At 39.5% G+C, this 14610-nt stretch overlaps 1 protein-coding gene across 2 annotated transcripts in view; it reads left to right on the top strand.

Annotated features, from left to right (window-relative positions):
- The window catches only part of LOC149162868 (putative cinnamyl alcohol dehydrogenase 1), a 234381-nt gene that overhangs the window by 9502 nt on the left and 210269 nt on the right, over window positions 1–14610 (top strand). For both annotated transcript variants that reach the window (XM_089437423.1, XM_089437424.1), the window contains exon 2: window positions 3998–4096. In XM_089437423.1, coding sequence (XP_089293549.1) covers window positions 4005–4096 — 92 coding nt within the window. In that variant the 5' untranslated portion in view covers window positions 3998–4004. The remainder of the gene's footprint in view (window positions 1–3997; window positions 4097–14610) is intronic.

Below are 14610 nucleotides of genomic sequence, written 5' to 3'. Positions count from 1 at the left end.
TCAAACCAAGTTGAAAATGTGCCCAAGTCTGCTCAGAGAAAGCGGCTTCCTTCTGCTGCCCTTCAGGACCTTCGAGAGATACTAAACCCATACTAATCTGCCCAAAAATAAGCTCAGACTATATAAATTGGGTTGTCGTCTTGTAGCTGAGCAGTCTTCAAACTAACCCAAACAGCCCTAGATTTGCCCTTGATATCCACGCTGGAGAACTTCCTCTGCTGCGGCCAATTCAAAGAAAATAGAGAGAGAATGGATGTGCCAAAATGAGGGTGGAGGCACCCTTATTTATACAATTCGGTAGGGGTCAAGAGACGTGTCTATTGGACATGTTGAGCTGACATAGAGATAAGGCCGACCTTGGTAATTTTCATGTGAGAGAATAAATTCAAAAACCCACTTCTACTTATCCAAATTTGATGATCTTTAGATTGATTTTGGTCCTCTCAAAGAGAGGAATCTAATGCCATAATTATCTTCTTCAAAGGAGCTGCCCAAAGTGGAATTTGGCCCTAGTTGCCAATTTTAACAGTGTGCTATTAGGTTTGGCGCACGTGCTCTCTCTCTCACTTTATATATATATATATATATATATATATATATATATATGGTTGCACCCAAAGGGACTTTACTGAAAATGTTCTTGTAATTGGGGCATAGATAAGTGGATCAAAGCCCACCCCATGTCCTCCTTTTAAAAAAATGATGTGGTCAATCTGCCTTTGATATGCACTTTCAATTGAGAAAGTATGAATTTTTTTTAGGGGAAAAAAGTGTGGAATAATAAGAAATTAGTTGACTTGTGAGGAGTAACACGAGCAAAGTTCCAAGCTCGAGCTAAAGATGGCACAACCACACAGTGATACAAGGCTTCGAGGTTTCAAGTTGGAGAGGGGATGCGGCTTGATGATTACTGATGGTAAGAAATAATCAAGAGGGTTTGAGTGCATGTAATGTGAAAAGTTGAAAACCAGTAGAGTTGGGTTTGAGGTGTAGCACGGTAAGAATCTAAGACGTGTGTGGTGCGGTGGGAATATCGCAGCTTGATTTTTACCTCAAAATAATTAAACCTTAAACATTTACATCGAACCTTTAAAAAATGTTTTAAATTTGCCTTAAAATTCATTATGAGGTTCAAATTTGAATATATTCAAATTCATTCAAGTTCAGTCTTGAGGTTTGGCTTTGGCGTTCACAAACTTGAATGAATTTTAAATTCTTTTTGAGGTTCATCGATTTTTCGACCTCAAGGTTCAAGTTCGACAAACACTGTGACATAGCTTCAGACCAATGAAAATGTAAGCTACCGTAGCTTGAGGGGAATCCTTATGTCAACTTAAGCCTAACCATTTTGTAAGGGTGAAGGAGCTAAGATTATGTTGATGTAACGAACAAAGTTTGTATACGCAGTAAAATACTTAGAAGATTTGGTATATGTAAATATCCATAATAGGACAATAATATATTTATGTAAGAGATGTATAAAATATATGAGATGTTTACAAATGAGGGTGAGGGCCTGCTTCTATACCTAGGCAGATACCCTTTCACGAACGGTCATCTCCTTAGAGACATGCCTCTTCACTATTAATTATTAGTTAATTAATCATTAATCATTATTATTATTATTTATATCATTTGTATTTTATATATATATATATATATATATATAATATCGTCTTCCTCTTCAAAAAGCTTTGTCCTCAAAGCTTCTTGCTGACAAGGCGTATCCTCTTGTTTCAACAAAATTCGTTTCAATTATATTCGATTCAGGAAATAAAGGAAAGAAGATTTCCAGAAACTTCATTAACTTATGTTCCCATGCTATTTAGAATTAAGGGGACTCTTGCAGGAAAAGATATTACTATTTCTATCTCTCCCACCGAAGAAGAAAATTTTATAAACCCTAACCTTGCTAACCAATTGGTGATTCTCGAGTCAAATGTTATCTAAAAATTAGACTGCTGGAATAAAAGATAATATGCCATAACCGATTTACAACTAAACATTGGGGAATATACTTTTATATCACAATACTCAGTTCGATCCCTATGGAGCCATCAAGGTGACATTATTCAAGGTTCACCCTAGATGGAATCACGAGGGTCTTTTATCTTAAATACGAAAAAGAATTTTTTGACATATTCCTACAGGAAGAAAAAAATAACACTGCAAGACATTACATTGAATATAAATTCAGTAACACTAGAAGACATACAAGATATCTCAAAAGTATTTTTTCAAGAAAGTAAATGAACAATACAAAACATGCAAAGAGAAGTTGACAAAATAACCTCTGACAAGAATGAAGAAGTCTCTCAGCTTAAAGACCATAGTGAAAAACTACTAATGCAAATTAAGAAGCTTATGAAGGACAATGAGTCGTTGGAAAACAATGTACAACACTTTACTAGAAGAAAGTGTTGATTTTTTGGGTAGCATCGGATGCGCTCTAGCTTCGAAATTTTGTGGAGGGGCTAGAACACATACGATCTCCAAGACCCAGAAATCGTTTGGTGAAATTCCACCCGGATTTTATTTTGTTAAAATAATTAATATTTTTAATGGGGTTCCTAAGTCTAAACTTAGGAAAATTAAAATATTAATGGGTATTAATGAAAATATGGGTGAGAAGCTTCTAAGAGATGAGGATCAAGTCTAATTTAATCTTAGCCGTTGATTAGAGACTTAATCTTGGCCGTTGAATTCTCAACAGGAAAAGTATAAATGGAGGCTTGGGGTCAATTGGAGAAGACACACAGAGAGATTGAAGAAATCGATTTTCTGAGGTGAGAAGTTCTCAGAAAGAAAATCGGTTGGGGAGATCTTTCAGCTGAGGGGCAATGATAGTTCGGGAATATAGACAAAGAGGCAGAGAGAAGTTTGTGGAGGCAACTCAGTAGCCAGGAGAGCTGATGCTGGGCCAGTCTAGGCCCACATAGCCTTGACGTAGAGCCAAGAGGGCCAACGTAGAGGAAGAGCTGCCTTCCACGCAGAAAACTGGGGAGCTGCCGGAATAGCCGGGAAAGCTGACGTAGTGGGAAAACCCACCAAGGGGAAAAACCCAACAACCTTTTTCAATAGAGAAATTCTTCTTGTTCAATAAGAGACACACGTAGACCTATGGTCAAACCTGGTCTTCTCCTCCAAGTCAAGTTACCCAATCAGATGCAACAATTCACTCTCCTTGCTTGACCCAAAATTTCAGCTCTCCTGCAATTACCAGTTGCCCTAGAATTTCAGCCTTGCAATAGTTGCCCCAGTTACCATTAAATTTTGGCTCCCTGCAATAGTTGCCCCCAAAAAATGTGAACCACAGAGAGTGAGAGACTAGTCCACACGTGCGAGTTGCTAGAGAGAGAGAAAAGAGATATTCCAGTCTTCTTTGTCCTACTTCGTCCTTCTTTCCCTTCGCTTGCTTGACAAAACTTGTCTTGTGTGTGAGAGATCGAATGCCCAAGTGGAGGAGGGGGTGCTGCCTTTATATAGTGTTTTGTCTAGGTTGAATGGGTATCTTTTGGAGCCAGGGCCAACTTGACTTAGAGGGAAACAGACTTGACATTTTTGGAGCCAAAAATTACATTTCAAAAATTCAAATTTTTATCTTTAAAAAGTCTCAATGGGACTTTGACTCAAAATATTTTTTTCTTTGACTCAAACATTTATAAATATGCTTTACAATGATAAATACAATTACATCAAGTGACCAAATGTACATTATGAAGACCGACCATAGTTACAAATTCAACATGTCACTCTCTCGGGATCTACAGAACAACATCGATACCATTCTTATTGTTCAGTTTTAACAAAACATCATATTTTTATTTCCTCGAGTAAATGTTTGGAGGATTCGTTGTTTATTGAACACTATTAATTATGTGAAGTAGCTATTTATTATAACTAATGTTAGCTTCTCAATTCTATATCATGTATTAGGTAAAAAGTGAGATTTCCTCGAGATATTCATGTCATGATTCAATCATTGGTTGAAATATAGGTACACCATGAATACTAAAGAAGACAGCAAGGAGAACTGTTCAGGATGGGCAGCTCGAGATCCATCAGGTGTTTTGTCACCTTACCAATTTAACCGAAGGTAGGCATTGGTTTTCTAAATCTTCTTGTAGTTAATATGGTTGATTGAATTTTAATATAGAAACTGCCCTTCATTCTCATCTTACAAGAAAAGGACATAATAGCATTGCATTTATAACAATTGTCAGTCATAATTTCAGCTGCAAATTATGTAAAATACTTATGCACGTGATTACAAATCAACATTAAAACAGAAAACATAAGGAATCAGCCTAGGAAAAGGATTATGTTGGATTGTTCTGATCAGCCTATTGATATATGAGTTGATGGAACAGTTTAATAGTGACCAGAAGATGAACATCCAGTGAACTATATTGTCTCTGCTGTTAGTACTTGGAACAATGTCGAGGAACACATTCATGACGAAGACAACACTAATGCAGATTATAGTTTTTCACATAGGTGATTTGCTTTATGGAAGCTTTTAAGAATGGCTTGTTGAAGATCGAAATTTAAGCATGGTCCAAAGACCATACAACTTATCCACTGGATTCACTCATAGGTCTTCTAGAAGTAATGAACTTATAATGATGATTGTTACAAGTCAGGTTAGGAGGGCTTCTAAGAGAGAAAGCAAGGGATTTCGATGGAGGAAGTTCAATTTGGAATTCTTGAAAGAATATTGCAGTTATAAGAAATTGAAACTGCTTGGGAGGAAATTTGAGCATGTAGAAAGCTTTAAGGGCCAGGAGTTCATACTGATTCTTATTACAGAAAACAAAGAAGAGCTCAATTTTCTATAACTGGTAAAGGTATCATTTGAAGATGCTATAGAGGTCTAATTTCCAAGATTTGTACTTGGTACCCACTTAAGTTGTGGAGTAACTGATATGATTTCAGTCATAGCAATGGAAAGATACTCGCATACATGTAAAAACAAGAGATAAGTATGAAAGCATAGAAGAGGATAACTGGATGTGTGTTAAAATCTCTCGGGAATTGCCACTCAATGCAAATTCAGAATTTTCACATCAAATGCTACTAAAATCAGTGCCTCCTATTAGTGCCCTTCCTGAAGGAAGAACCTCAGGGGAGGTCAAGCTGGACTAGGGGTAGAGGATAACCTCCTAGGTGAAGCATGGGAGAAAGTGTACAGTCAAGAACGGTCAGTCATCTAGCTTGACCTGTGATCCATATTAGTATGCCCCAAAACATTAAATGAAAACACATGATTACAGAAATGGTTAATGTACTTATCGATAGATAACCCTCCTTCAAGAAGCATGTCAAATGAGAGAGAGCACTGACCGGATCATATGTGGAGAGCTCTGATATAAAGCTATCTGTGGGCCATCATAGGGTTGTTGGCTGACTGGCTGACAAATGAGGAGAAATTTTTTCTCCTATAGGTTACCCGCTTTTGATGGGTAACATGGGCAGCAACATGTTTTTAGATTATGAAATTATGGAAATCAAGATGTTTTTCAATAGATTATGGGAAATAAAGGAATTAATTAAAAAATTGCAGGAGAATGTTAAAATGCTATGCCACCTGCAACAAAAATTGCCATCGAAGAAAGGGGAAGAATTGAAGAAAGAAGAGGAAGATAATGACTTCTAGGAAGCCTTGCAATCGAGGAAAGGAACCTAAAAGATAATGGAGAAAAAATTAGAAGAACCCGGAACCATGGGCAAAACAAAAAGAACAAAACGTCAATGTCACCAGTCCAAACTCCTCCATTTCCTCATTCCTTAAAGATCTCTTCATCTGTCGACGTTTGCTCTGAGATCAAAACCATTTGGAATAAGGCTGATTGCCGTGGCTTTAGCAATTACATCATGAACAACATGAAGGAGGTCAAAACCCTTTGGAACAAATTTCATATGGTGCTTAGTAAAGCCCCCACTGTGGCAAAGTTGGTGATGAATGCTTCAGAGCCCTCATTTTCTCCCAATAGAAAGGCCTGCATCGTTTTCTTGGAACCCTTTACCCCATTTTTGGTAATAGTGATAGTGGGATTGCCCCCTCAGATGTCAAAGATTCAACCTAAGAAATTGCTAAGGCTTGGAGAAAGGAAATGAAAACTGAGAAGAATATGGGTTGCGCCAGTAAGGTGAATATTAAGGCTTTCCTAAAGCTCTTGACCTCATTTAGCATCACAACAGAGTATGAGAGGGATGAACCTTCGTTTTGCGTATTGAAGAGGCTGGGGTGTGGACGATGTGTTACAAGAATATCTCTACAAAATCTTTCTCTTCTGCCTAAAAATTGCAGACTCCATAGTGGACTTTGGTTCTGCCACAACTACCTTCCATTTGTATTGAAGATCCATCTACTATCGTAGAGACTAAAAATTGCCCTGTAGAGGTTAATTATTAAGGAGGTTTATTACACAAAACCACCTATACTTGGCTGTCATTCCAGGCTATTTCGAGGTTAAAATTCCAAGATTTGTGGCGTCATTATCAAATACGAAGAGGGGGCATAGCCAAGTATCAAACATTGCAATTTTTGATATTTAAGATTGACCCACAACCATCAATGTTCTGTTAGTTTTCCTGCAAACCTAGCACCTGAAACTTACTTCCTAGCAGATTACAGATCTATTGATTAATTGCACAACTTGGTTCATTAACACAGTAAATTTCACGGAAGCAAAATATACCAATCACAATCATGATGACACAACAAATCCTACCCAATTACAATTCTTCGTTAACTTTCAGAACTTACTTGGACTCCCGTCCTAGGAAAATGACCCAACTGAGAAAGATTACAAATTAGAAAAAATGCCTTGGATATGATTAAACAGATCAGGCCCTAGATCAATGCTTGATCCCCTTGGCTGATTTGGATCTCCAAGCTCTCCTGCACTTCTTCAGACCCAACACACTAGAGTATCACACTCCTCATTGAGATGCCTCTCTCAATCTTGTGCTGCTGTATGGTGTGTCTTCTCCCTCTCCTTATCCTTGCTTTTATAACTTTTCATTGAGCTAAATCCCTAACCCTAATCTCCAAAGTGACTGACAACCAATATTAGATCTCGCCTCACTTGAGATCAAGGGCTGAGATTAAAACATAATCACTAAAGTAATTATTCATTGTTCCTAAGTTTACTTTAAATTAATTAGCCAACTTAATAATTATCTTCTTTTCTAAGTTATGCTTAGGTTAAGTTACATTACCAACTTGCTCACACTTGAGCAAGTGTTCTAAGGAAATCTTTGACGACTCTTGCATGTTGGAGTTTCTAAGTCTACCAGTTAGAAACCCTCCATGCACTTTATCTGATTTATTCCTACCTACTTGTTCCATTACTTAACAAGTTATTTACAATGTAAACACTGAAAATAAACACTAGTGCATGCTCAACATATTATAGATCAACAACTGAAGGAAACATAAACAATCACATCGAATGACACCGTTATTTTTGGACCAATGTCCCCTGAAGAATCCAATGTGGGAAAACCGGTGTAGCTATCTGATGGTTTTCTTGTTAAGCAATATTAGAGTACAATCTGGGTGCCAAAACCAGCCTTCCCAACAGAGAATTTCCTTGGCAGTAATACCTCTCAGTTTGAGACAAATTTCCCAGTTGAAACCCCGGATAATCCTTCCGGTAGCTCGTCAGCTCCAATTTGCCCCAGAAACCCCAACGTCTGCTTTTTCTGGACTGTGTCAGCCCCTCTCTGCCCAGTGCTGGCCCTGCGTCACCTTGAATGGGTCTGCGTCAGCCTTAGGAGGCCTTGCGTCAGCCTTCTGGCCCTCTGTGTTAGCAACGGTCGCCTCTCCGAGGCTTTGCGTAGCTCCCGGTTGCCTCTGCGTGAGCCCTCGATGCTACTGCGTCACTCTCTCTGGCTCCTGCGCTGATCTCCTAGCACTATCTCTGCCTCTTTGTCTCTCTGTACTCACTGCCCCTCAGCTGCAACTCCGATCACTGATTCTATCCTATGTTGCAGGAAACGTGGGGTAGGAGGGCGTTTCTGTACGGAAACGAGTACGAAACGCTGAAACGCATTTGGTACGGCCCTGAAACGCGTTTCAGGCCGTACTGCCACGTTTCACGAAACTGAAACGTGGCCAGTACGGCCTTTTTTTTTTTTTTTTTTTTTTTTTTTTTTTTTTTAATTTTTTATTATTATTTGTTTTCTAATCTATTCTCACGTTAACCTAGTGACTTCTAGTTGCTTCCAGATGCCTGTCTAAAGTTATAAAAGTGAAATTTTGCCCGAGTGTTGATATGCAGTTCATGGTAATGTTAAATTCTTAAAGTAAAAGTGATATTCTCCTTTATTTTTCATTTTCATCCTTTTACTTAAATTTTTAACATTACCATGAAATGACTCAGGATGTTTGAGAGTGGTTTCGCCCTCATTGGATTTCATATGGAGAAAGTAGAATTTTAGATCTCACTCAAAATCCAGCAGACTTATCTGTTTTTCAGGATTTTAGGATTGGGGGGATTGCAATGTTTCCATTGGATTTTATCATGTACTAGGGTATGGAACTTGTATTTAATCGAGAGAACAAAGCCCTCTATGTAGGGGAGATTCCCAATAATCAAGAGAATGTAGGGTACTAGGGTATGAAACTTGTATTTAATCAAGAGCACTAAGGTCATTCGACTATGTAGGAGGAGACTCCCAATCAAGCACGAGACAAAAAATTAGAAATTTCTCGTGGTTGATTTTGGATATTTCTATTTTCATTATGTGATTATTCATGAGTAAATGTGATGTAAATTTAGATACTTATAGTTTATGCATTGACAACTGACAATTTTATCATAATGTAATAAATTAGAATGTATCATATATGCTTTATGATTGCATATATTTCTTAAATGTCCTAATATATATATATATATTCGCGTTTCCCCGTTTCCAAAATTTGGGGAGGTCGCGTTTCGTATCGCTTCCCGTTTCGGAAACTCGTACCCGTTTCCCCGTTTCGTGCAACCTTGATTCTATCTCTCTTAGCAAACCTTGCTCTAGAGAATAGAATGAATGATCACTCTGGTGTACTCTCCAAATGATCCTCAAGCCTCCTCTTATACTTTTCTCGTTGACATATCAATGGTCGAGATTAAGTCCCTAATCAACAGCTAAGATTAGATCTGGCTTGATCCATGTCTTTTGGACCATTCTAACACAGTTTCATATTAATCCACATTAATATTTTAATTTCCCTAAGTTTAGACTTAGGGACTCCATTAAAAATATTAACTATTTTAATATCTCTTGAACTGTTTAGTATTTGCCCAAACCCATTGTGGGTATTGGAGATCTCATGTGCCCCAACCTCTCCACCAAATTTTGTGACTAGACTCTAGAGCACATCTGATGCTACCCAAAATCAACATTGCACACCTAGACACTTAAGCTTGTGTAGAAGTACTTACCTGAGTTACAAACATCAACACTCTCGCTTAGTGAGGGAGGTACTTTTGCTCGTTGGAACTGACTTCGATCTTGGAATTGCATCTGTTGCCATGAATGCTCCCTTTGAATTGGAAGCCTTCCCTACCACCTGGTCTAGAAACATTCTCGAGGTCTTGCTCCCCATTGACCTGGCTCCTTCAATCCTTTTGCTCCTGAACATATTGTAAGTTCATTTTATACCAAGAGACCTTGACAGATTGGTAGGAATCTGTCGATTGCTCCTCTTCGGAACATGAAGGGGAACTCCCTTTGAGCTACTCAACCTTCGGAGCTCCCCCCTCCTTGTTCTTTGCAACGACTCTGGTTTTTCCCATTGCTCGAATAGGCTAGCCCGTTAGCCTATAGATGTTGTTCTCTAACTCCAATGACATGTCCCTCATTAGAGCTAGAGCCCTTGGGTCTGATTAGTACCTTCCCATCCTAAAATGCTATACAAGAGCCCTTCTTCTCCATCATAGAAACTGAGAGCAGACTCCACTTGAGTTTTGGCACCCATAACATGTCCTTGACTTCTAACCTTCCTCCTAGCTGAAGCTAGAGTACCATTGTTTGAAGCCCCTTTATTGCATGTCTGGAATCAACTCCAAACTCTTTAGGCAATTCTCAATCCCACTCGGTCAAGTTATCAAATAGCTCACTTGCCCCTATCATATATCTTGTGGCTTCATTATCTAGTAGCCATAGATCCACTGGTAATGTGCATGGGGTAAGGTAAGAAATAAGTGTGAACTTGGTTTCAAACTTCTTGGCAAACTCCTCCTGAGCTATTGTTGACATAGCTACAACTGGCTGCGTACCCTTTCCACCCTTCTTCCTCTTCAAACACTGTGAAGCATAGTGTCCCATCTTATGACAAGCAAAACACTTGACCTTAGGACATGTCCTTCTTCTTCTTGGGTTGTGAGGTTGACCCCTCACCCCTATTGCTTGAACCTTTGCTTTGCGTTGCCTAACTAATAAGAGCTAGACTCCCATCATCCCCACTCTTTTGCTGTCCTCTAGATAATGATTTCTCCCAGATTTACTTTTGGGTGAAGTCATTCCACAATCTATTCCATTCTGAAAGCTTTTATCTTGCTAGAACACTTGTCACGAAGGTAGCCCAAGGTTTTGAAAACCTGCTCAGGGCTATCCTTACAAGCTCCTTATCTAGCATGGCTACCCCAACAACTCCAAGTTCATCCCAAACTTGTTGAATCCTAGTGAGGCATGATGTCACTGTGTTTGATTTAGGCATCTTGGTGTTCCTGAACTTCTCCCTCAACACCATTTTCTGATTTTGATTGTCACTCTGATATAGGTTCATCAGAGCTATCCACATCTCATGGGCACTATTACCTCCCTATGTTGATTTTCTTAGTGCAATTAAGGTTAGCACAATATTTCTGAAATTCCGATAATTACTTTTGATGTAGATCTTCTTTTAACTTATTCCAATATATCACTCAACAACTATACTTCAAAAGTTCGACCAAAATAACAATAGAACAATAAAGATCACAACACACAAAAAAGGACAAGATTTACCTAGGGAAAATCCAACAACCTTTTTCAATAGAGAAATTCTTTTTCAATGAGAGACACACCTAGACCTATGGTCAAACCTGGTCTTCTCCTCCAAGTCAAGTCACCCAATCTGATCTTGCAATTCGCTCTGCCTGTCTGACCCAAAATTTCAACCCTCCTGCAATAACCAGTTTCCCCAGAAATTTCAGCCCTGCAATAGTTGCCCCAGTTACTCAAAATTTTCAGCCCCTTGCAACAATTGCCCCAGAAAAATGCAAATCGTAAAGAGAGAGAGAGAGATCAATCCACATGTGCGAGTTACAAGACAGAAAGAAAAGAGAGATTTCAGCCTCCTTCGTCCTACGTTGTCCTTCTTGTCCTTCGCTTGCTTGCCAAAACTTGTCTTGTTTGTGAGAGATTGAATGCCCAAGTGGAGGAGGAGGTGTTGCCTTTATATACTGTTCTATCTAGGTTGAATGGGTGTCTTTTGGATCCAGGGTTTCAAATTTTCATCTTTAAAAATTCTTAATGGGACTTTGACTCAAAATAAAGTTTCCTTTAAATCAAGCATTTATAAATATGCTTTACAATGATAAATACAATTGCATCAAGTGACCAAATGCACATTATGAAGACTGACCATAGTTACAAATTCAACACTCCCTCGTAATTCGGGAGGTATTCATAATCACTATCATAGGTGTTCTCAAATTGAACAAATTTCTCTAAGGAAGAGGTTATCCATCATCACCAACATCATCATCTATCAGGGTCCAGGACCTCAGTCCACCCTTCTGGTGTGTGATCAAAGTCCAAATGCCGAGGGACCTCACTCCTTTCCTAGTGTGTAATTAGGGTCCAGGACCTCACCCTATCATTCCAGGTGTATAATCAGGGTCCTCCTCCAAGAGGCGCTCACTCAACTCTGCATGTTGAGCCCTCTGGGTCTCTTGGACCCATTCTCCCTTTTGGGAGAATGTCCATCCGTGTTGTAGACATATCAACACTCCCTCTCAATGAGAGGGGTAATCTCCATGAGCCCCATCTTGTCTCTGAAGTACATGAACTTGTCTCTCAGTAATGGCTTCGTTAGAACATCGATTATTTTCTCATCAGTGGAGATATACGCGAGCCTTATTGCTTTCCTCTGCACCATGTCACAGATCTAGTGGTACTTAATCTCAATATGCTTCGACCTGTCATGGAACACGAGATTCTCGGAAAGCTCCACACAACTTTGATTATCGCAGTGTATCACCATCGGTTCCAACTCTTGGCCGAACAATCGTTCAAACAAGTTCCAGAGCCATACTACTTTGGTACAAGCCTCATTGGTTGCGATGTACTTTGCTTCAACAGTGTTGAGTGCAATTGACCCTTGCTTCTTGCTTATCCATGATATCATAGCGGATCCCAAACTGAAGCATACTCTCGAGGCACTCGTCTTATCTTTAGCACTTCTATCCACTTCTTCCATGCAAGGAAATTTGATTACCCAACCAGGTTGTTGCTTTCCTTGCAGAATGACGTCATGTTGATAGTATATCCAGACATAAATATAAAGATACTTACTTGTCAAGTGAAGATGCTCCTTGATGATGGTATCTTCAACTTGATGCCTTCTTGATAATGTTGATTATTGAAGATGCGTTCTTGATGATGATTGTTTTCTTCAATGTGAGGGAGATGGCCTTGATTCTTTTGATGATGAGGTGCTCTCTTGGATGATGATTTGTAGAATGTGTGAGCTTCCCAAGAATGCTTCAAGTGTATAGTCCTTCTTTGAATGAAGTGGGGTCTTTGAGGTCTTCCTTTTCTTCAAAGTGTTGTTGCTTCTGGATGGTATGATCCTTGTGATGAGATGGGTAGTCCTCTTAGTTCCTTCCTTCAAGATGATGTGTGGATTATCCCTTTTTGATGATCTTCTTCAAGTTGTCTTTCCTTGTTGTTGTCACCTTAGCTCTGATTCCATGTTGAGAAATCTAGGGGCAGCTAGCTTAGATGATTTCTCTTCTTTTGATAATTGCTTGTGATGTTCTTTTACTTAACTTGTAGTTAACTCTTCTTACTTGATTATTATAGTGTTCTTTAATCATCAAACAACTACCAAACAATGAAGAACTATGAGACAAGAGGACATAAAATGTAGGCTACAAGCCATGCCCAAAACCTCTCCTCTTGAGAGGAAAACCCACGAGAATTTTTCTCTTCTTATAGAATCTTCAAATGACAAATTCCAAGACCTATGACCCTTGTCAAAGGCTCCTCAAAGACCAAGTCAACGTTCCTTCTTAATGAAATTTTCTTTTCAAAGTCAACTTCCAGTAACTTCAACCTTGCAACTTCCAACAACCTCGACCTAGCAACTTCCAGCAACTTCGACCTCCCCAACAACTTCTTCTGCAAATTCGACTTCCAACAATTTCTTCTGCAACTTCGACTTCCCCAACAGTTTCTTCTACAACTTTGACTTCCCCAATTGTTTCTTCTACAGCTTTGACTTCCCCAACAACTTTTGCAGTTTTGGTCTAGCAACTACTTTAGAAACCCTAACATGAGAGAGAGAAAGAGAGGTCCAAAACTTCGATCTTGCTTCTCTTCTTCTTCTCCTTAATTTTCGTCCTCTTCCTTTTATCTTGCAGCTTCTTTCTTCTGGAGATTGAACTTCTTTCTTGCTAGATCGAATGTCTCTCCAAATGAAGTCCAAGTTCCCTTATATATAGGCTTCTTAGGAGGTCGAATTGCTCTCCATGAGGCCGAATTGATCCTTCTTGTAGGCCAACTTGTTTGACAAGGTCTTGGAGGGTCTTTATGACACTTTTGACTTTACAAAATTTTTCTTTACAAACCTATTGCAAACCTAGATCTCCTCCCTTACATCAAAAATTTCTCGATCACCCCCATCCCTTTCGCAAATCATGCACTTCTCTCACTCTCTTTGCAATTTGACCTCCCGAATCCATCTCCTACTCTTCCTCGCAACCCTCTTAGGACCACCTTCCGATTTGAGGAGGGTGACCCTGATCTCTTCTCTTCTATCCTCAGACAGACACTCCCATCGGAGTCCTAGTTCGCCTCTCTCAGCTCCGCCAAGGACAAATACCAGTGCTTCTCATATGCAATCTGGGGAGCTTCGCTCCAATCCTTCCCCCATTCTACTTGTATCGCCACTACCTCCCGCAAACCGAGAAATTTCCCTATGAATAAATGGTATGACCAGGAATGCAAGTCTATGCACTAGGACCTCCGACACGCGTTTAGGAACTCCTTACCAACATACCCAGACCTCTGTTTAGCCTACTGTCGCCTCCTTCATCGCAAGAAGCGCCTTTTCATTGCCCATAGGAGACAGGTTCTTTCTACTCTCCTCCTTCGCTCCCCTAAAGATTTCTGGGGAACCATCCTTTCCCGGCGCTCACCTACCCCAGTCGACCTTGATCCTGCCTCAATGTTCTCTCACACCTCCCAGCTGCATGCCATAATAAGGCAGAACATGTTGTCAAAAGTCTCATAGATTGTAGATTTGATTTTCACCTATCTTTCAAGGAAATAGTTAGGAATAGAGGGTTAGTCCTCTCGTCGACTCTCCTGTCCTATCTTGTCTGCTCTCCTGTCCCATCT

The sequence above is a fragment of the Pinus tabuliformis genome, chromosome 5_2, assembly GCF_031772625.1.
Source record: "Pinus tabuliformis cultivar Carrire ecotype Pingquan chromosome 5_2, CPIR1, whole genome shotgun sequence".
Lineage (NCBI taxonomy): Eukaryota > Viridiplantae > Streptophyta > Pinopsida > Pinales > Pinaceae > Pinus > Pinus tabuliformis.
Note: the sequence above shows the minus strand (reverse complement) of the source record. Positions and strands in the feature narration are given on the sequence as shown.